General features: G+C 40.4%; 1 protein-coding gene across 1 annotated transcript in view; it reads left to right on the forward strand.

Annotated features, from left to right (window-relative positions):
- Positions 1–23,928, forward strand: part of Dennd4c (DENN domain containing 4C) — a 98,600-nt gene that overhangs the window by 63,422 nt on the left and 11,250 nt on the right. The window contains exons 19-27 of the mRNA XM_059254510.1: positions 12–156; positions 401–547; positions 5,403–5,522; positions 7,037–7,183; positions 10,261–11,420; positions 13,565–13,742; positions 14,548–14,657; positions 14,937–15,112; positions 23,421–23,603. Of these exons, the coding sequence (XP_059110493.1) occupies positions 12–156; positions 401–547; positions 5,403–5,522; positions 7,037–7,183; positions 10,261–11,420; positions 13,565–13,742; positions 14,548–14,657; positions 14,937–15,112; positions 23,421–23,603 (2,366 nt within the window). The remainder of the gene's footprint in view (positions 1–11; positions 157–400; positions 548–5,402; positions 5,523–7,036; positions 7,184–10,260; positions 11,421–13,564; positions 13,743–14,547; positions 14,658–14,936; positions 15,113–23,420; positions 23,604–23,928) is intronic.

Raw genomic sequence — 23,928 nt, forward strand, 5'->3', positions numbered from 1 at the left:
TTTACCTTTAGGTAGTTTTGGAGAGCCCATGGCCCAGCAGTACTCGCAGTGGTATTTTCTTGTGGACGAAAGTACGGAATGTCGTGCATGGTTTGGCCCAATTTAGGCAGCCACTTAAAAAGACTGGGCAAAAATCACAGGTCTTTTCAATATCAGGTAATACATGTGATTGAAAGATACTTTTAACTATAGGTTTATAGACATGAAGTTTTAATTTTATGAAGTAGAGAGCTTAATTCTGTTTGACATTTTCATTTATAACTAAAGATAGATTTCCTTATGTTTTTGTCACAGAAATTTGCAAATCATTGTATAATTATAAATTAACTGTGGGCCGTTCATGTTTAGTTTTAGAACTATCAGTGCATGAATTATTGAACTACATTGTCCTTATCTTTAGCTCCTCAGAATGCTGCAGGTGGAAGTGATGGGGACTCAGTGAGCCATGGTAGTGTGGATAGTTCTAACGATGCTAACATTGGGGAGCACACGGTCTTCGTCAAAGACTTGATCAGCCTTGATTCCATTGATAACCACTCTAGCACAGGTACTAACATCTGTATTAACTAACCTTTCTTTTGCCACCATGTGAATGTTTCTTCTTCTAAAAAAACCCAAAACCTACATTTCTTGACTTTTCCTAAGGAATGCTTTGAAAGTAGTATATATCACCGAGAGGGTTACACCTCTGCACTTACCTTCCTAGAGTGTGAAACTGACTTTGGGGTGCAGTGTACAGTGTGCTAGCATGGTATGTTTATATTTGTTCATCTTAAATTTATGAAAGTATCTGAGACAGTTGACAGGGATCACAACCTAGTGAACGTGAACATTACTGACACAATTTGTAAATCCTTTTTTAGTTAAGTTGAAAATTTAACTTATAATTTTGAAATTATGGATACCTGAAAAGGGAAGGAAATAAGTCATTTAGGACTTGTAATTGTAGAAGCTTCTTACATGTGTGTAGGCGCAGGCCCCGCCTCTGTCTAGAAGTCAGAGTAACTAACTGTACAGAGAGCCCACTGGGCAGACACGTGTGTGCATGCGTGCGTGTGTGCGTGCGCGCGCGTGCTGCACATCCCCCTGTACGTGTTGTCTGGTTGCTGGTACCCAAGCCTCCTTTACAGAACTCCAGTCTAGTGCCTGTGCTTCCTCTGATGACCTTGTCTTGATGACTGAAGTCTCCTTTTCTCTGCTCTTTGTTGCTCTGCTCTTTGCTCTGTGCTGTTTCTTGGTGCTGCATTTGTCCGGGGCTGTCAAGGTGTGGGGCAAACAGACTTTTGTGAACTGAAGCTGTGGATACACGTGTGCTTTAATTCTACCCTTGAATGTTAACTCCTTCAGGTAATTTCCCATTTATTAGGTTCAAGTTTGCTGACATTCAAGGGTGGGGGAAAGATACTTGATTGTGTTTTAAGTATTATTATATTTTAAGGGTCAATTTTCAATTTCTTGACTTTTCTCTAGACAGGGTAACCAAAAATCTCTGTGTGACAATTTATTACCAGTTTATAAACATTTATTATTTTACTTGGAAATATGTTTTGCTGTAATGATAATTGTAAGATTTGTTTACAGTATCGTTACATGAAATGGTATCACGGGTATGAAAAAATCCATTGTTCAGTTGTTGAGGCACTTACTACTTTCAAGAAGTCTGCTTAGCTTTTGTGCCTGAACTGCCTTGCTCCAATTACAGGAGTGTCTGTAAACCACTGAAGACAACAAGAGTCTGAGGTTGCCATCTTGTTAGTAATTAACCTTTCAACTCTATTTGCATCTTAGCAAGACACTTTTGTGGGACTTTTTTTTTAAGATTTTGTTTTTATTTTATGTGTATGCTTGTTTGCGTACGTGTTATGTGTATGCACTGTGTGCGTGCCTGGTGTCTTGAGGAGGCCAGAAGAGAGTCTGGAGGGTCCTCTGCAAGAGCAGATCCTCTCTCCTGCCCATCTCCCCCTAGGACTTTTGTTTTCAGGCTACCTTGTTTTTGTTTCCTCTGTTATTTTTTTCATTTTGGTATTTTATTGCATATTATTTGGACAAAGTAATGTTTCTCATGATATTTTCATATGAATATATAGTTATTTTAAAATTAGCTTTATTTATAAAAAAGGCTAAGTATGTAATTTTGATATAAAAGTTTATGAGGAATACTGCTAATAAGAGACATCCTCATCTTCCTTAATTCAGGTTTTTAAAACTTATAAAGGCAATTTAATCTTTTGAAAACAGAAACAAAAAACAGTATCCTAGTAATTGGTGTGACAATTACAGTAGTTAGGATGGCACTTTTGAGACATTTTCATACATTTTCAGCTTCGTTGTTTTAACTTTGTGTGTGTAGATGTTTTCTGCATATTTGTGCATCACATGTATGCCTGTGCCTTCGGAGACCAAAAGAGGGCATCCAGTTCCCTGAGACTGGGTGGTTGTGAGTGGCTTTGTGGGTGCTGGGAATTGAACCTGGGTCCTCTGGAAGAACAGCAATGCTCTTTACTGCCAAGCTATCTCTCTCGACCCCTCAGCTGAATTTCTGATGACTAAACAGTAGACAGTAAGTTGTCAGTGACCATGTGTCCTTAGAGTTTCTAGTGGAGCCAGGTGACACTTGGACTCTTCAGCCTGCTGCTGATTGTGCTCATAGCAAAGCATCATCTTACAGAATCTTTCCACTTTGTACCCAGACAGAGGCACTTAGCTTCTCAGGGACTCCTGGTTTAACTCTTTCCTAGTCTGTTCAATTCATGACACCATATTTCAACAACAGACTTTCTGAAGAAGCCAACCAAAAACCATTATTTATTTGTTTGTTTGGGCCGGGGTGGTATGGGGATGGGATGAGGGATAGGCAGTATGCCATCACACTAGTGTGGAGGAGAGGACAACTTGTGTGAGTTGGCTCTCTCCTTCCACCATGTGAGTCCCAGGGTTATCAGGCTTGGAATCATGAGCCATTACCTGCTGAGCTACTTTGTCACCTCTGAAGTTAGTGATTCTAAATAGTAGTGATTAAGGACTCCAATACCTCAGTCACCTTTTACCTGACACATAGTTCCTCAGTATTTCTGACAGTCTCACTATGTAGCTCTGGCTGGTCTGGAACTCATCGAGATCTGCCTGCTGCCCCCTAGTGCTGGGATTAAAGGTGTGCTCCACCACACCAGGCTGATGAGCATTTCTTTGCTATGACTTTAACCTTGTTAGAAGATTCATCTTGTTTTGTAGAATGTTCTTTTGTTGGTGTTTTATATTTCAGTTAGTTTAGGTTTATGTATCCATTAGTGTACTGCAGATGTGATGTATCCTTCCCAGATGGTTATGTGCCTATCTGCTCTTCATAAATAGTGCTAATTTTAGTCACTTGATATCAGTGTGGTCTGGTCTGTCTGTGTGTAAATATCTTATCTCATTTAGATCATAAGCTATCTTTAGGGGACTGGGGAAGCTATGAGACCACATAGTAATATCCCATTTTTTATCACACTTATTAAAATTAGCATCCATTGATGATGCTTGCCTGAATCAGTCTTTACTATGGTGATTACAACGTGGTGATCTCACTATTTACTGTATTTAGAAGATGGCATTCTAATATATTCAGGAAGGTCTTTTCTATTTTTTTCTTATTATCAGTGTGGATTTATGGATTGTTGTATTGCCCATTCTCAGATTACCTCAGTGTTGGCCCAGTGTGTGTTCCTTTAAACTTAGTTATTGTGCCTCTTAGATGTGGGGCTATGGTTCTTTCTGAGGTAACAAACCCCCTACCTCGTTTTTGTACCTACCCTCCCTGAGCTCAGCAATCATTCTTTTTTTTCCCCCAACAACCCCAAGTCCTGCTCAATGGAGACTAGATTAGAAGTCCAAGTCTGGGTCTCAGTGTGCTCACTGCTACACCAGGGTGTTATAGCACGGCTTTTAGACTTTTCAACAAACAGGACTAGAAATATTACGTACAGTGTTGTAGAAATACCTCCAGTTCCAAGTCAACCCCACAGGATTCTTTTTTTTTTTTTTTTTTTAAACCTTTCTTTGGTTGTTTTTTCTTTTTTTAACTGAGGGCAGTGGTGGAGTGCTAGCATACACACATAAAACCTCCTATGTTCTCCCATGGTGAAAACCTTGTTTCCTGATACCATTCCATTTAGTTGTTTGCTCAGTCCTACAGTATGCAGAAAGCAGCTTCAAGGGTGGGGGAGGGTTTGGGGCGACTGTGATAAAAATGCATTGTTCACAAGTATGAAATTGTCAAAGAATAGATTTTAAAGTGTTTGGTTTTTCAAAGTCACTACACACACACACACACACACACACACACACACCCCCATAGGAAACAAACCTACTCAGCTTTTCCAGATTTGACTCTTACTTCCATACTTTGAATGTGGATGGGCTCCAAGTAAAGTATTTAAAGGCTAAACTTGGAGTTAGCGATGGTGACACACACCTGTAGGCCAGTTGGGGCAGGAGGATCAGGAGTTCAAGGCAAGGCAAGGCTCAGCTACATACCGGATTTGAGGCTAACACGGGCTATAGGAGACACTGTCTCAAAAGAAACAAAATTCAATACAGGGAATGGCAAGATGGCTCACTAGGTAAAGAGATACCTGCTGCTAAGTTTTATGACCAGAGTTCAGTCTTTGGGACCATATGGTAGAAAGAATCGTTGTCCCGATCCCCACATATGCACCACCCCCAACACAAGTAAAATAAATGTAATTTTAAAACGTTCAGTTCAAAAGGTAGGTAGATTATCCTTCTCTTGACCCATATAGTATGTTTATATTGTTTCATGAATAGTATTAGCTGGCTATCTGTTTCTGCTTGCATCAGTTTTAGAGATCTCCCCCAATTTTGTTGATTTAACTTTTTGAATATGTAGAAATGTATTAAAAATAAAATCAACACAGTAAACCATACTTTAGGAAGTTTTCTCTTTTTTTTAAAAAATCTGTTTTCCTCCACCCTTTGTAGGTAAACCATTTTTATTGTTTTCTTCCAGTAAAAATTGTATTGCCTTTCCTATATTTCTTTTGCAAAAGTGGCAGGTGTGTTTCAGTCCCTTTTTGTTCTTACCAAAAAAATAAATAAATAAAATAAAGAAGACAATATGCTATAGACCCTCTTCATAAGACATTCAAAATGCTTTGTCTAGATTGCTTTTAATTTTTAGGTGAGGAAATGAAGATTGGGTGTTTTCAACTTAGAGCTGTCTTCAGTCTGTTCTGCTCTCCTCATCTCCACTTATCACTGGTTTTGAAATGTGTCTTGTGAGAGTTATTTTTTATTTTATTCATTTGTTGTTGAGTTTAATTGTATAGCTCTGTAGCATTTTATGTTTATTACCTGTATTTTAAACATAAGAAAGTATTTACAGGCATGCATCTTTTAAACAGGCGGTCAGTCTGACCAAGGCTATGGATCCAAGGATGAGTTAATAAAGGAGGATGCAGAAGTTCATGCACCTGAGGAGCCTGTGCCACAAGAACTGACTGCCACGGAGCTGCACATTGAAGGCGAGTGCTGATGTTTGTGAGCTTTGTGTAGGAGCATGCTCAGATTGCTTTATCTTACATAATTATTTCAGCAATAATTCTTAGGACTTCAAGGCTTTCTTAATAAGATAGGTTTTGATAGGCTCTAAGGTTTGGATTTTAGCAGACTTTAGAAAGTTTGTAGATCATTCTTTATTTTGCAAAAGAAGTGTCGCCCGGTGGTGGTGGTGGTGGTGGTGGTGGTGGTGGTGGTGGTGCACACTTTTAATCCCAGCACTTGGGAGGCCGAAGTAGGCAGATCTTCAAGAGTTCAACGCCAGCCTGGTCTAGAGAGTAAGATCCAGGACAGGCACCAAAGCTACACAGAGAAACCCTGTCTCGAAAAAAACCAAAAAAAAAAAAAAAAAAAAAAGTGTCATCCGTTGGATAATTTTTTGACAAAACTAGGACTAAATTTTGTGTTGAACTCTTCCTGTTCCTCCTGTTTCTGTCTTCAGAGTGTTGGGACAACAGGCATATGCCAGTGACTATGCCCAGCAAGCAAGAAGACTAAACTTCTGAGGTTTCAAAGCTGGCACTTCCTGTTCTTTTCCCTTCCCAACTCTGGACCTGGGAGTTATTCCCAGGGTCTTAGAATGCCAATACTGTGCATCCGCAGGCCAGGCTCCTTTGATCCCAGCCCCTTCCACCTGCACTTTAAGACAGGGTTTCTCTGTATAGCCCTGGCTGTCCTGGAACTCACTCTGTAGACCAGGCTGACCTTGGACTCAGAGATCCGCCTGCCTCTACCTCCAAGTGCTGGGTTTAAAGGTGTGCGCCACCACAGCTGGCTATAGTACTTACTTTGTGCTCCAGAATTATAAATAAACTACTTGATAATGGAAGAAATAGAAGTCAAAGCCAAGGGCTTAATTGTTTTACTGAGAAATGCTCAAGTCCTGATTATTGAGTGCTAGAGTAAAACACTGTGTCAGTCAGTACACTTGGTATTTATGGCATAAAGTAAGCCAGATACAGTAAGTTGTAATCTGACATTTCTCCCCCACCTGCCTGTTCCCAAATACCTGGCAGCCACTTCCCAAATAATTGATTCGGAGGCTTAATATTACTTATAAATTCTCGGCCGATAGCTCAGGCTTGTTCCTAGCAAATTCTTACACTTTAATTAACCTATTTCTTCTATTTATGCTTTGCCATGTGGCTTATGGCTTATTACATCATTTTCTACATGTCCTGCTTGCCCTGGTGACTGGCTTGTGTCTCTCTAGACTCTACCCTCCTTCTTTCTATCATTCTTAGTTTGACTTTCCCACCTAACTTCCTTCCCAGCTACCAGCCTGTCAGCTTTTTATTAAGCAATGAGAATAATACATATTCATAGTATAGAAAAGGATTGTTCGACAGCAGTAAATCAGTGAAGAATAGTGATGTACTTGTCCCTACTTGAAGAAAGACTGCATCCATGTATAAAAATCTCTGGTTTCTGATCATTATTGTCAAAAGTATGAATGGTAACATCCAATTTTTTTTTTCAGAGGTGTGTGATGTGTCTGCCATTCCCTCAAAACAATCGCAACCTAGTCCAGAACCTCAGAGTCCTACTGAGGCTCCTGCATGGGGCAGCAGTATTGTGAAAGTTCCATCTGGGTTCTTTGACACCAACAACAGGACAAGTAGTACTAGTAAGTAGAAAGTGACCTCCACCCACTTTGGAGACAGAGTCTCACCTTGTATCAAGCTGACCTTGACCTTGGCATTCTCTCCACCATGCCCAGCTAGAGTGTCTTTAATGATATTAGTTCTGCTTGCTTATTATGATGGATACACTAGGAAGCTATGAATGAGCCTGCATTCCAGGACAGACAGCACCAACATGGTGAGACCCTATCTTGAAACACCTTCCCCCCACCAAAGAAAAAAATATGAACAACCAGTTGTGGTGGTGCACACTTTTAACACCAACACCTAGGAGGTAGAGGCAGGTGTATTTCTGAGTTCAAGGCCAGCCAGGACTGTACAGTAAGACCCTGATGCTCCACCCTCCACCCTCCACTCTCCACCCCTAAAAAAGGGCAGGTAAAGGTGCTTGCTGCCATGCCTACAGCTTCAGTTCCGTTTTCTGCATCCATGTGGTGGAGGGAGAGAAACGGCTCCTATGGGCTGTCATCTGATCCTACGTGTGCACTATGTGCACTGAGGCTGGTACATTTGAATGCACACATAAGCTCCCATGGACCCGCTCAAATAAAATAAGTTCAAAAACAAGAAAATAGAATTTGAATGGGTGGTATTTAGTTGAGTAGCTATGAAAGAATACTGTACAGCTTGGCAGCTTTTATGTAACAGCAGAAATGCCTTTTGGTAGATTTCTGCCTCCCAGTTACTAAGTTACAGGAGTACACCGCCATGTCCAGCAACTACAGTTCTGGAGGTTGGAAAGACTGGAGTGCCACAGGATGAGTTTGACTGGGTGTCATTTTAGATTGCAGATTGCCTGCTTCATGTGTCCTCGTGTTGTAAGGACCTGGGTGTGTAGAGCATGTTTGTAATCTTAGAACTTGGGAGACAAGTAGGATGAGAAATCAAAGACAGGTGTCTGGATTCTCCTTTATAAGGACCCTAATCCATTCGTGAGAGAACTGCCTTTATAACCTAGTTATCTCCTGTATGCAGATTTTAGCATAAGTTTTGTTTATGTATACACTGTAGGGGGGAATTTAACAACCGTTCAGTTGGACTTAAAAGTCTTTGTTTTTCTAGGTGTTTTTTGTTGGTGTGTGTGTGTGTGTGTGTGTGTGTCTGTGTGGTAAACTGTGTAGCTTACATTAGTCTAGAATTCCTTATGTAGCTCAGACTGACCTTGAACTCAAGATCCTCTTGCTTTGGTGTCCCCAGATTTTTGAACTTTATTTCATTCATTATTATTATGAGTGAGTTGAATGTGCCACGGTGCGTGTGTGGAGGTTAGAGGACAACTTTGTGGGGTTGGTTCTCTCCTTCCACCTTTCTGTGGGTTGTGTGGATCACACTCGGGTTGGCAGGCTTGGCTGGCAAGCCTTCTATTTTTGGAGACAGGGCTTTGAACTTGCTGTCGATCAGAGAAAATACACTAGTACTCCTGACCCTCCTGCCTCACCTACCTGTGTACTGGGATCAAGTTAAACCTAAATGTTAAATTATAATAACATGGAGCTGGAGAGATGCTCTGCAGTTATGAGCACGGCTCCAGTTCCAGGGCATCCTCTTCTGACCTCCTGAGGTACCAGGTACACACAGGGTATACAGACGTACATGCCATGCATATAAAACACCTATACACATAAAATAAATTTAAATATATACATGTGAGTGTGGGTGTGTGTTATCTATATATTCATTTAACAGTTCACTTAAGAAATAGCTTTTGGTTTGGGGAATGGAAAAAAATTGTATGGTTAGCAAAGAGTAAAAAAAAACCCTGTGGCCTGGAGAGATGGCTCAGTGGTTAAGAACATTCATTGCTCTTGCAGAAGACCTGGATTCAGTTCCCAGCACCCACATGATAGTAGCTCACAACCATCCATAACTCCAATTCCAGGAGATGCAATACCCTCTTCTGGCCTTCATGGGTACTACATGTATATATTGCACTTAAATTCACTTAGGCAAAACGCTCAAAGATAAAATGAATCTAACAATTAAAAAAAAAGAAAAGAAAAGAAAAAGACCACTTGCTTCCATAAAGCAATTGTTGGTTCTTCTGATTTCTGGCGTGTTTTTGTTTACCTGCTCTAATGGCTCATTCTGTTTGAGTTTCTGTTGTTTTCATAGCACTTCATATAGTTAATAACTAGTAGGCATTCACATATTTGTTGAAGGGTCAAATATAAAATTCACTCAAGATTTCATCAGCCTTAGAATTTTCCTAATTTTTGTAACTTTGAAGCAGTTCTTTTACTTTGGTATAGTAACGCTTTGGCTGTAACAAATATGTAATTTCTCCATAATTACAAACTTGTTTTTGTTGTTGCTGCTGTTTTTTTTTCATTCAATAACTATATTTATGATATTCATTAATTACATTAATTGTATTGATTTATTCCATTCATGATATTACAAACTTATTTTGTAAAGAGTAGATCCCCACACCGCTGTGTGTCTGTGAGTCTGTGTGTGTGTGTGTGTGTGTGTGTGTGTGTGTGTGTGTGTGTGTGTGTGTTATTAAGCCCAATTCTTTTTTTTTTTCTTTTTTTATGCTGGGTAAGTGCTATACTACTCTGCTCTATCCCCAGCTTCCTGGCAAGTATTTGCTGAATTGGATATATAAAAGTTAAATTAGAAGAGATTGTTTCTTTTGGAGTCTGGTGTTTAACTCAGAATATTTTTCCTAAATTGACTTTTAAAATTTAAGAATCATAAGCTTATGTTTGTTGTTAAGGGTGAGCAATGCAGTCATATCCAGCATGGACTGCATGCTGTGTTTTCATAGATAATGCTTGTACATAGAGGAGGAGGGTAGATATTTAAATATTACCTATAAGAGGTAGGCTTGAATAAATTTGGGGTGTACTTTTCCTGCATACCTTTTATATAGTTTCTAGATGAAAACTGGGCATTCTAACTGCTAGACCCCATGGGAGATGCTGCTTCTATACACCTTCCGGATTCTCTGTAGCTTTGCTCTGGACATAATCAGAACAATAATCACTTTCTTTGTTACTTTGGAAAATACTGATGTTTCACTTGATGTTTCACTTGAATCTATTACTGCCCCCTTTAGGTAGTCCATCAAATGTGCTGTTTTCTACTCAAGCTCCAGCTGAAGATGCAGTCTTCGGTGAGATTGCTAATTTTAAGAAGAATGGCGAGAGAGGAGAAAAGAGACAGAAGCATTTCTCAGAGAGGAGCTGTAGCTTTAGTTCTGAAAGTCGAGCAGGGATGCTGCGTAAGAAGAGCAGTTTGGATCTGAATTCAAGTGAAATGGCTATCATGATGGGAGCAGATGCCAAGATCCTCACAGCAGCACTGACGTGTCCTAACACTTCTCCACTTCATGTCTCAAGAACTCATAGCTTTGAGAATGTTAACTGCCATCCCGCTGATACTAGGACTCGAATGTTGGAAGGCACTTGGGATTCTGAGCACAGATCATCTCCTGTGTTAGAGATGTTAGAGGAAAGCCAAGAGCTCCTGGAAACTGTGGTTGATGATAATGTCGGAGAGACCACAGCAAAGGTTACATGTGACAGTCTACAGAATGATAGTCACAATATCCAGTCCAGAGACAGGAAAGCGAGATCCCAAGATATGGTGAATAAGAGAAGTAGTTCATATGGTATTGGGAAAGCCATTGAGAGGGAAGATGTTGAAACTGGACTAGATCCTTTGTCTCTTTTAGCCACTGAATGTGTAGAAAAAACTTCTGATTCTGAAGATAAGTTTTCTCCAGTAATTTCACGTAATCTGGCTGATGAAATTGAAAGTTACATGAACCTAAAAAGTCCTCTGGGTAGTAAATCTTCTAGTATGGAATTGCATGGAGAGGGAAACCAAGAGTCTGGCTCCGCTGCTTCATTTGCTCACCCTTTAGAAAGGAGATCGAGTCTACCTTTAGAACATGGTCCACCAGCCCAAGACAGTCCAGACATTGAGAAGAGCTCCCCTGCAGTGTCCAGGTCTAAAACCTTGACTGGGCGTTTCAAGCCACAGACTCCTTACCGCACTTACAAAGACCGGTCCACTTCTTTATCAGCATTAGTGCGTTCTTCACCAACTAGCCCTCTGGGATCTGTAGTAAATTCCTTATCCGGGCTAAAGTTGGACAATATACTATCGGGGCCCAAGATAGATGTCCTAAAATCTAGTATGAAACAAGCAGCAACAGTAGCCAGTAAGATGTGGGTGGCTGTCGCATCTGCCTACAGCTACTCAGACGATGAGGTAAGAATATACTACTGTGTAGTCTGTCTAGTAGAGGAGTGGTTGTAGTACCTTAATGTATATATTTGTGTTTGTATAATCTAGAGGTTTCTGCTAATGGCATTTTTATATCTTAAAACTTTATACATGTTCTGTTTTATAAAGTGACTTAAGACAATTAGTGATGTGAAAATATAATGTCAGAATTGCCAGGCATGTCGGCACTCACCTATAATCTCAGTGCTTGGGAGAAAGAGGCATGAAGATTGGGAGCTCAAGGTCATCTTTGGATATGTATGTTTGAGGCCAGTCTAGACTACATGAGATCCTGTCTTAAAAAGAAAAAGTGGGAGGCTGGAGAGATGGCTCGGTGATGAAGAGCACTGACTGCTCTTCAGGGAACCTGGGTTCAGTTACTGGTACTACATGGCAGCTCATAGCTCCGTAACTTCAGTTCTAGAGGATCTTTTTTATTTTTATTTTATTTTATTTTTTTTTATTTTTTATTTATTTTTTGTTTTTCGAGACAGGGTTTCTCTGTGTAGTTTTGCACCTTTCCTGGATCTCGCTCTGTAGACCAGGCTGGCCTCAAACTCACAGAGATCCGCCTAGCTCTGCCTCCCGAGTGCTGAGAGTAAAGGCATGTGCCACCACCGCCCGGCTCTAGAGGATCTTATACCATTCTCTGATGTGCACCTGTACTGTACACAAGTGGTGTAGACAAAAATGGAGGAGGCAAAACACTCATGTACATTGAAGGAAAACAATTAAAAACTAAAATATATATATTAAAAATGAACAAAGTAACATTAGAATCGCTTTATAGCTCCATAAATAAATCTAAATTAAAACTTTTGAAAGCACTAATAGTGTTTGAAATTATAATAACATTATTGTTATAGTTGCATACCATTTTACTTTCTCTTCTGGCTTTGGAGACAAGAGCATCACTGTGCAGGCCGGGCAGATTTCAGGCTTATTTTCTTCCTGCCCCAGCCTCTTCAGCATTGCTTTTGCTTGTGCTTACCACCCCGCTTTCAGTGGGCACTTTCATTTTTACATAGCTTTTACATGTGTTACCCCTTTAATATTCATGAAATGACCCTGCAGCTTATTCCATAGATCTCATACAGCATGATTGTCCATAAAACATTGTTGTGAATAGACTTAATCATTAGATTTTCTTTTTGTGAAAATGGAAATAGAAAAACTACTTATTTTACAGGGAAAAAAAAAAGTTGTAGTTTCTTTTTCTTGTGCACAGAATTGTATGATACTTGAGTATTTTAAGATAATCTAATTCCAGATTGCTAAAGCTCTAGGCTGTAACAGAGTAAAGACGTGAGGAAAGAAACTGGAAAAGTAAGGCTTATTGAAGGGAAGCATCTAGGAAAAGTACTAACTGAATAAAAAGTACAGGATTATGAGAACAAACTCTGTGTGCTACCGGGACCTTTGCACATGCAAGGTTAGCATGGAACCATCTAGCTTCATTCTTAGTCTTTGTATTTGGAGAGCATTACAAGATCAGTCAACACAACACAGAATAACTTCAGACAGATGTTAACCTGCCTGACTCGGTAGAGTGCCAGCCTATCCCATAGAAGCCCTTGGTTTCTCCTCCAGTGAGTGAGTGAGAGAGAGAAGGGGTGGGTGGGAGAAGAGAGAGAGAGAGAGAGAGAGAGAGAGGGAGAGGTGTGTGGAGGGTTTAGTTTAGCATTACGATAAAGAACTGAATGAAACATTTTATTTCTGGAATGTTCTCTAAAATTATTTAGAAAGGTTTTCTACGCGGCCATTTAGACTTGACCTCTCTGTCAGTGTAGATCCTAGTAAAGAATCAAAGCATTTGGGGTGCTAAAGCAATAGGAGACTTACTAATTAGGTAGTAGGACATAGGTCAATGATTAGTTCACCTAGGGTGCAACCCAGTCTTTTTTGAAGTAGGCCATTTTGTGAGGGGACAGTTTTTGAGCACCCCATCCAGGTAGGTCACTTTTTGAATGTCTTAGACTTTGTAAGTTTTAAGTCAGTGAGATAACTTTAAAGCTTTGAAGAAGGTTATTTGCTTTAAGATGTGGAGTTTGATTCTGAAAGGAGTAGAGTGAATATATTTCCATTGCAGAAGATACTATTTATATATGTGAGTTTTATTCTTTTTAAAGGAAGAAACTAATAAAGATTATAGTTTCCCTGCCGGCCTAGAAGATCATCTCCTGGGGGAGAATGTGCTGCCTAATGCCAGCATCTCAGGGCTGGTTCCCAGTGAACTTACCCGGAGCAACACAAGCCTCGGCAGTAGCAGCAGCAGTGGAGATGCTGGGAAACTGCAGTGTCCAACAGGTAGGGGAGGACTGGCCCTCTCTGTTTTGGTTTCTGCTTGCTTTTACTTATTTGTGGTGCTGAAAATGAATAAAGGCCTATGCATCCTGGGCAGCAGTTCTACCACTTAGCTGCACTGAAACTCAGTTTTAGTTTAAATGCCCATAATCCTTCATACCCACATGCTCATTCTACTCTGATTTTATATGACATCTAAGTACTGTTACCGTGTGCTGTCAACTGAATCAATTAGAGAATCTCTCCGCACTCGCTCGCGATCACTCTCACGCTCGCTCTCGTGCTCTCTCCTCCGCCTTAGGCTAAAGCCTTTACAACTGAGTTTATGGAATGGGGCCTTGGAAATACGTATTTTTTAACTTGTTCTCTGGGTAAATCAGTGACTGAAAGATTTTTAAGGACCTTTTGGGATACAATTGCAATTTCAAGACAGAATTTTTATATCTTTTATTAAAAACAACTGTTATCTTCTGTTTTTTTCTGATTCTCTAAGACAAAGACTCATCACATAGCACAGGCTTGCACCCCATAATTCTCCTATTCCCCCATTCCAAATACCAGCATTACAGATATACACCATCTAAGTTGTCATTAGGAAAAGTTGAGGGAATTATGTAATAAACAATTACATATTTCTACCTAGATTTAATTAAATTTATTAATTTTATCACTGTTTATATTTATATGCGCATACAATTATATAGTGAACCGTCTGTAAATACCATATTTCATGGTATTTCCTTCCTTATTTCCAAAGCATTGAGAACATTCTCCTACATTATATATTCTATTTCTTTCTCCTCTTTAGGTGAAGTTCCATTTTCAAGAAGCATCAAAGGGCAGGACTTTGAAAAGTCAGAACATGGTTCTTCACAGAATACTAGTATGTCTAGCATCTATCAAAATTGTGCAATGGAGGTAAAGATTCTATAGTCATTGTACCTGTGGTAAAGTGACTGTAAACGTATTCTTATCTCATACTAGCACTTAATAGATTCAATGGGATCCATGTGGATAGTCATATGCATGCTTGATATCTTTGGGACAACAGACTGGTAGTTTTGTCTATAATATAAAAGAGCAGTTAACGCCAGTTGAAACCAGTAGATTAACTAAAATCTCATTTATTTCAGTCGACTAGAACATTCAGATTCATTTCCACCACAGAGACTCTGAGTGTCCTACTTTCCCCTTTAGGTTTTGATGTCAAGTTGCTCACAGTGTAGAGCTTGTGGAGCTCTGGTTTACGATGAAGAAATCATGGCTGGATGGACCGCAGATGATTCAAATTTGAATACAACCTGTCCGTTCTGTAAAAGCAACTTCTTGCCTCTTCTCAATGTAGAATTTAAAGACCTAAGAGGCTCTGCCAGGTTAGTATTGTGCAAGCTCCCTCAAGAGGTAAGTGCCCTGAAGTCAGGGCTCTTCAGGCAAGGATAAAGCATTCATAGCTGGGTCCAAACACATCTTCTTGACTCTCTGGACTGCTTTTGTTTTACTTAATGTATGATTACCAGGAGTAGATTCTTGAAATTAGACTCTATTTATAGATGATTCAAAACTAATGTGTTATTTCAAAACCTGTTGGGCTGGGGAGGGGGCTTGGTTTTGAAAGTGCTTCCTGAGCTAACATGAGAACCTAAGTTTGGATTCCTAGCTCCCAGGGAAAAGCTGAGCACCCATCTGAATCCCAGCACTGGGGAGGTAGAGACAAGTAGATCCCTGAAGCTCACTGGCCAGTGAACCTCACCAAATCAATGAGCTCCAGGTTCAGGGAAAGACACTGTGGAAAGGAAGGAAGGAAGGAGGGAGAAAGAAAGGGAGGGAGGGAAGGAGGAAGGGAAAATATACTGAAGCCAGGCATGGAGAGTGATTGAAGTAGACACAGGACATTGACCTCTGGCTTCCAGATCCTACATCTACAGTCACGTATACACATGTGCACACAGCTACACAAACACGAATGCACACAAAACTTATGCCTTGGTGACCTAAATTAAATCTTCAACACATCTTGTTGCCACTGTCCGGTACAGTGAGATGAACAAATCCTAGGTAATAGAAATGCCACTAGAGGCTGGGCTATGGCTCGCTAGTAGATCATTTGGCCTAACATGCATAAGGCCCTGGCCTTGGAAACCTAAGAAATGAGATTAATCAGTTTGTAATCAACTGAGAGTTTGGTAAGTAATTGAGAAGTGTGCTGATCTAATCAGTGACTTAATATTTTATTTGCTTTGGTGATGTTTGTTTTGTTTTTATTGTTGTGAAGCAAACCCAGCACTTCATGCACACAATATATGCATGTTCTCTGAGCTACATTCTTAGCTCCCTTCGAGTCTGTTGTTGATGATAATGTTTGTTCAATCCTCAAGTTTAGAAGTGTTTTCTCACTACTTTTCTTATTAACTTCAAGCGTGAAGCTTGGATCATACTCCTGACATAAAATCCTCATTAGCCTGGCAAAGTTCCTCTTTTATCTTTATTTTTTATTTATTAATTATACTTATTAATATTATTATATGTGTTTGAGTACAGGTACATGTGTGCCACAGTGCACATGTAGAGGTCACAGGACAACTTACAGTAGTTGGTTGTTACCGTCTGCCTTGTTGAGGCAAGGTCCTTCCTGTTTCTGCTGCTTAATTGAATACTCCAGACTGGCTGGCTCCTGAGTGATTTCTTCTACCTCCCACCTCCCATCTTGCCTTAGGAGTGGGATTACATGTGTCTCTTTATGTGGGTTCCTGGAGTCAGACTCAGATTGTTTAGACTTGTATGGCTAGCACTTTTTCCCACTGAGACATCTCTGTAGCTGGAAATTTTTATGTGTTCCGCAGCTGCTCCGTCTCAAGTAAACACACAGATGCTTATATTAATTACAAACTGTATGGTCTATGGCTTAGGCTCATTACTATTCTTACAACTTAACTCAACCCATTCCTATTCATCTGTGTTTTGCCACGTAGCTTGGTGGGATTACCTGTTCTCTCACATTTTGCTTCTGTCGAGCGGCTTGCACTGTCTGCTCTGACCCCACCTTTTTCTTCCCTGTATCTCTTGGATTTCCTTCCCACTTGGTTATGTTCTGTCTTGCCATAGGCCATAGCAGCTTCTTTATTAACCAATGGTAGGAACACATATTCACAGCATACAGAAAGACCATCCCACAGCACATTTCCCTGCCCCTGGGTCATGTTTTTAATCAGTTGGTTTTAATTGGTAAGTTAAGTCCATTTGCACTCAAGGTTATGTTTGAGAAGGGCTTGTTGCTCTTTCTTTTTTTTAATTATTATTTATTTATGTATATGAGTGCTTTATCTGCATGTACAACTTTATGCCAAAAGAGGGCATCAGATCCCACTAGAGATGGTTGTAAACCACCATGTGGTTGCTGGGAGTTGAACTCAGGACCTCTGGTAGAGCAGGCACTGCTCTTAACCACTGAGCCATCTCTTCAGCCCCGGGCTTGCTGCTCTTTATGGTTGTGTTTGTTGTTCTAGTTGGCTGGTCAGTTGGTAATTGTTCTACTCCTGCTAGTGTTGGATGCTCACTGGTTTGCTGTGTTGGACATGATTGATTCCCTCCCTGTTCTCTTCTGCTACATTCATGGACTGTGTTCTGTCCTGTATTCTTATGTATGAAACTGTCTTCCTTCACTACCGTAAGAATTTTCTGAACTGCTGGATTGTCATGAATTGCCTTGACTTGTGTTTGTCTTATGATGCTCTCTTTTTTAAATTAATAATTAGTTTTTATGTGTATGAATGTTTTGGTTGCATGTATGCTGTGCATCTTATGTGTGCCTGGTGCCCTCCAGTGCTAGAAATGGGCATCAGATCCCCTGAAACTAGAGTTATGGTTGTTGAGCCACCATGTGGATGCTGGGAATCAAACCTGGGTCTTCGGGAAGAGCATCCAGTGCTCTTAACTTCTGAGCCAGCTCCGTCTTGAAATATTCTTACTTCTTCATGTTGTCGATGGCTTTATTGTTTGGCTGGTTGGTTTGGGGCTGGGAAAAGAACTCTTGGTTGACAAGTATTTACTTCCAAGATTTGGAATACTATTCATGTTTTCCTGGCTTTTAGGGGTGCTGGTGACAAATCTGTTATTCTGATGTTTCTGCCTATGTAAACTGGTGATTTTCCTTTAAATCTTTTAGTGTTGTTACTTTCCTTTGTGTGTTTTTTAAGTGTGTGTGTGTGTGTGTGTGTGTGTGTGTGTGTGTGTGTGTGTGTTGGCATGAGAGTGAATGCAGCATCCCTTGCCAGGGACTTCAGATGTTGGCAGGGTGAATGTGGAAATTGTCACCCAGTTAAGTAAACCCTAAAACTTAAGTGATGAGTAGCTGTATTTTGGCTTCATCTCAGTAGGGCTGTTGGAGGTGGTTTTATCAACATCCTCTCCAACATTCCTGTTGCTTGGATCCTGACCAACATCTTCCCACATACAGTGAAAGGGATCCTTCTGGGATCCTGGCCAGTGAAGACTTGGATTTAGACAGGTTGAGAGCAGTTGATCCACCGACTTTTCCTGAAAGTTCCTTGGTGTCCTTGCTATTGTATTATGCCTACTGGCCAGCTTCTGCACAAAGTATGATGCTGCTCATTCCTCAGTACTGCTGTACTACTCAGAGTGCTGTTGCCCAAGCTAGCCTAATTCCACAGATCCGCCTGCCTCTGCCTCCCAGTGCTAGGATTACAGAGTGCTGGGATTACAGAGGTGCACTCCCACATTAACCTTTATAACCCTCAGGAAGGGCAGAAGTAGCAGCATATTCGGAAGAAGAAAAAAAGTCCATACTAAAGGCAGTTATTTACCAGAGGAAGGGTATTATTAGAGGTGGAATTGCAATAAGGAGGGATATAAGTACATTTAAGGTATAAACATGTGAATTAAAGAAACAAAAAACAAATACTATTGACAAGGGATATCAGGGGAAGCCCTATTGTGGTTTGAATGAAAATGGCCCCCATAGGCTTATAGGGAGTGGCACTATTAGGAGGTGTGGCTTTATTGGAGGAAGTGTATCACTAGGAGTGAGCTTTGAGGTTTCAGAAGCTCAAGCTAGGCCCAGTGGCTTACCCTCTTTCTGCTGCCTGCTGATCCAGATGTACAAGCCACCTCTCCAGCACCATGTCTGCTTGCATGCCACCATGCTTCCCACCAGGATGATAATAGACTAAATCTCTGAACTGTAAGCCAGCTCCAATTAAATATTTTCTTTTAGAGCTGGGTGTGGTGGAGCTCGCCTTTAATGCCAGCACTTGGGAGGCAGAGGCAGGTGGATCTCTGTGAGTTCAAGGCCTGCCTGGTGTACAAGCAGAGTTCCAGGACAGGTAGGGCTGTTACACAGAGAAACCCTGTCTCAAACAACAACAACAACAAAACATTCCTTTATAAGAGTTGCCACAGTCAGTGGTGTCTCTCCACAGCAATAAAACCCTAAGATGCCTATGAATGTGGGTACAGGTGGTCTCTTGTTTTATCCCATTATTTGTGCATAGTGTTTATGAGTAACTCCTATGCCATATAAAATTCCTTAAGAAACCAGGAATAGACAGGTCTGTTCTGATACAAAAAGATTGTTCTTGTTGACTGCCATTTGCCAAATGACGCCAGAGGCGATTTTCTAAACCATTGGCAAGAGATAGCGCTATTCTAGATACAATATTATCAACTTTAGTAGTAATACATTAGATATTTCTTTTTTTTTCATCTTTATACAACTAAAATTTCTACTATCAGAACTTTGTAAAGCTTTCTAAACTTAATTATGCTAAAATCTGTATTTCATTTGGACTGATCAGTTAGATTAGTCCAACCAAAATATCCTCCATTCATGTGACTAAATACTTGTATTCCATCCTTTGTGCAGACAACTTGTCCCAAAGAGGGGGGAAAAAACAATCCTTAGCATGGCAAAACTACGTCATACTGTCTTCTATTTATTCCCCTGACAAACGGCATGTGGATTCTGCACTGACAAGCTGAGAATTAACATGTAATATAGTGAGTAAACATAACAGCATCATTTTTGGGTCAGTAGTATTGTGTCCTTATTGTCTCCTCAGGTCATCAGTTTCTCTCCCTCCTGGGGCATCTCCTCTTGATGGGTTTGTTGTGTGTCTTCAGAGGCTTTATTTGTCCAGTGGTCTCCGGGATGCTGTTGTGGTCAGATGCAGCGGGTTAGGAGCCATCTGGGATTTCGTTCATTGTCTGGAAAGACACAAGCATAACCTCTCCCTGATGTTAGAACAGCATTGGGCCCTCTCCATTGATTAGTTTCCAGATCTTTCCATTTAACATGTACTTTTGACTGTGTCTTCTTTAGGGAAAAATGTTTTGGGGCAGCAGAAGAAGCATTATCCTGAAAAAAATTAAAGTTAGCATAGCTAAATGTAGGATAGTATGTGGGTGTATATGGCTTTTTATTTTTAAAGTTTTCCAGTTAATTATTTGATTGTGGTGTTCCACAACAGCTTGACCTGTAAGGGACTCCAATAACTTGATTACTGTTCCATAAATTAAAATTCTTTAGAGTTTGCTAGTATAAGCAGGGCCATTGTCAGCTTTTAGTTGTAATGGGAGCCCTAGAAAGGAAAAGGTGTATAATAACTGATTAATAGCATCTGAGATTGTTTCAGATGTGAGCAGAAGCAGCACTTATATTAGAAAAATACCAGCTGTTACATGAACATATTTTAAACATCCGATTCTCCTGCATTCAAGATGAAAAGAAATTGGAAATGGGGCTCCCCAGCCCTAGCCCTCAAAGGGTCAAGATTCTATGAATTAGGCAAATATAAATGAGGTCAAAGGACATTGCACTTTGCCCATGTAACAAGAAGCCATTCATGTTTGGGCGGCTTGTTTGGCAATTGTTTCCATATCTTATTTCAATAACCTTCAGGTTCTGGTTTGGTGTGTATTTTGCTAAAGATAGTCAAACAACAACCTAGAATCTACATTTGATGTCCTTCAACTTTTGTGGTGTGATAGCTCGCTGGAAGCTGCTCTCCTTTGCCATAGCTGTGTATACATCTATATTGGGATCTGCAGATGCTGAAGGACAAGTTGTGGCAAGAACTGGAGCAGCTAGCTACAAGCCTGGCTGCTTCCCTAGACCAAGAAAGGTGAAAGGTCAGCACATTGGTGTGAGCCACAGTGGTGCCTGGTTCACAATGAGCTGCTGAAAGTGAATGGTTGAATTGTTTTCAGTATTCCTTGAGGAGAAATCATTACTTTGGATATAATAGTGCATCAATTTTGTACCTTATGGGCTGTGCTTTGCAGTTTTCTTTTTAAACTTGTTCCTCATGCATAGGTAAGATTTTCTCCCTCAATCCTCATTTCCTGGTTTTGTTGTCATTTGCAGTGGAAGGGATTGAAGCCTGGGCTTTGCACATGCCAGGCCCAATGTTCTTTTTACTTCTCTAGCATGTGAGTTGTTTCCTTTATGGATGATGGTAGAAATCCAGCTTTTGTTTTCTCTGTATGGCAAGCCACCTACCCTAACACCTAGATTTCTGTCTTTTGCTAATGGGTTTGTGGTATCAGCTTTATCACGTAATTCTCTGGTTGAGCATTCTTGTGTTTATTTTGTGAATACATTATTTTTATTACTGGACCTTTGTGTGCCTGGTAGGTAAAGGAAGTTCCTTCTTTGGGATTTGTATTTTTAATCCCTGCTTACAGTTACTCTTTCCTGTAGACTTTGAGGCCAACTTGGAATTCCCTCCCTTCAAAAGCTTACGGTCTTCATTGAGATTGCAGTGCGTTATAGGTTAACTTGGGGGAAATGACTTTGTCAATGTTTTTGTCTTATCTATGAGCATGATATTTTCTTCACATTTTCACATATCTTTTGTAATCTTTACTAGAGCTTTGAACATTTCTTCAAATGTTCTTGTGCTTTTATGTTGATTTCATTACATTTTTAAGCTATAGTTTTAGGAATCTTCTTCGTACTTACTAATTGGGCATAATGGAAGCATTATTGATTTCTCCCTGTGTGTCATTATGGAAAATTTCAAACTTGGGGGGAAAAAAAGCTTAAAGATTTGAGAGGGGGGACAATGCTGGAGAATATTCTACTCCTGACACACCCTATGCCACTGTAAAGATCTTGTTTACAGTAAATTCCCAAATGTCCCCTCATAGTCTCCAATTAACTTAGGGGTGGAGGTGGAGACAGGGCTTCTCTGTGTAGCCCTGGGTATCCTGGAACTCGCTCTGTAGACCAGGCTGGCCTTGAACTCAGATCTGCCTGCCTCTGCCTCCTGAGGTCTGGTATTAAAGGGGTGTGCCACCACCACCCAGCTTTCCAGTTAATCTCTTACATCTTTATTCATTTAAAAGTAAAGACCAGTTGTGATGGCTGAATTTTCAGTAATTGGGAGGCAAAGGCAAAAGGTCAGCCTGGGCTAGAGTGAGTCCCTGTCTCAACAGACAGCAGCAACAGGGGCTGAGAATGGCTTAGTGGGTCAAGGCACCTGCTGCCATACCTGATGACCTGGGTTTGATCTCCAGGATCACACATCACATTCACACACACATTAATAATAAGGAAAATTAAAATATTTTGAATCAAATAAAAACAAGGTAAAGATGTTAATATACTTCTTGATTTAAATGTGAATGTCATTAACTACAAATCAGCATTACAATAAAATGAGCAAATTAAAATATATTATTTGAAGAATAAATGTATACATTAGTGAAAATCAAATCCTTACCAAGAGTGAAACATTACCTCAGATAATAATGTCTTTTGCATGGCACTACCATCACCCAGTTCCTACCCAGAGAAAGAGGAAAGAGAAGATGAAAAAAGATCCAACATGGAGGTCTATAAAGGGGATATAGTGAGCAATTAAAGATGAGCATAGATTAACACCTGGTATTATAGGTCAGTAGCACAGTGCCCCATAGGGTCAGCATGAAACAGGATGCTGCTGGAGCCAGCCTTCTAGCCCGCCTGCCTGCTTCCCTCCCCGATCCTAGGTTTGGTTTGGGAGTTTTTGTGGTGAGATCTTGTTAGGTACACAAGTTAAACTTGAACTCAAGGTCCTCCTGCCTCGGCCTCCAATTTCTCAGGTTAAAGGCTTGTGCTAGCATGCCTCTACTAAATTTTTATTTTAAAAGTTTTTTTTAGACTTATTTATTTTATATTTGAATATTTTGTTGTCTGAATGTGTGTGTATGTATGTATGTACGTACCATGTGTCCACCTTTGCCCAGGGAGCATTGGAATGTTCCTGGAACTGGAGTTTTATGGATAGTTGTGAGCCACTATGTGGGTGCTGGGAACCAAACTCAGGTCCTCTGCAAGAGCAGCAAGTGTTCTAAGTGCTGAGCCATCTCTCCACTCCCCCCCACACCCCCCACCCCATGCCTATGCCTTTTTTTTTTTTTAACTTAGGAAATCTTTTGTTTTCTTTTTTCATTGCTTTCTTTCATAATGTCAGAAGCCCGCACGGTAGCCCTCCCTCTCCTTTGCAGATCTTAGGATGGAGAAGGTTCTGGAGTTGGTTCTCTCCTTCCACTGTGGGTTCCAGGGGTCCAGCTCAGGTCCTCAGTCTTGCATAGCAAGCATGTGTACTCACTGAGCTAACCTAGGCTCAGAGATTTTTTTTTAAAGCCTTTTTTCCTCCTCCTTTCTTTCTGTTTCTTATTTAGCTTTTTCTTGAAACCAAGTACGTCTGGTGACAGTTTACAAAGTGGCAACATTCCTTCAGGAAACGAGCCCTCGGAACATAAACCCTTGTCCAGTTCAGCAGAACCTGACTTGATCAGCTTTATGGATTTCTCGAAACACAACCAGACCATAATAGAAGAAGTGAACTATACAGTCGAATCAAGGTACCACAGGGTGCACAGAATTCACTATAAGAAATGAGGTATTCCTGTAAACATTCTATATTTAAAGACAGCCTGGCTGGGCTTGTAGGTGCATGTCTAATGGAGGGAGGAAGATTACAAGTTCAAGGCCAATCTGTGCTAATCAGTGAGACCTTGTCCCATTCCTCCCCCTGCCAATGTAAATCAGATCCTGTCTCCGTTCTTAGATTGTGGCCTAGTAGAAATTAAATGCTTCTCAGCAAATCTGTACTTGTATACGTGGATGAGTACTTCTTTGAGATTTTGTTTAATAAAGATGAACACTAATGTTTGAATAGAGCAACTG

This window comes from Peromyscus eremicus, chromosome 2, assembly GCF_949786415.1.
Source record: "Peromyscus eremicus chromosome 2, PerEre_H2_v1, whole genome shotgun sequence".
Taxonomy (NCBI): Eukaryota; Metazoa; Chordata; class Mammalia; order Rodentia; family Cricetidae; genus Peromyscus; species Peromyscus eremicus.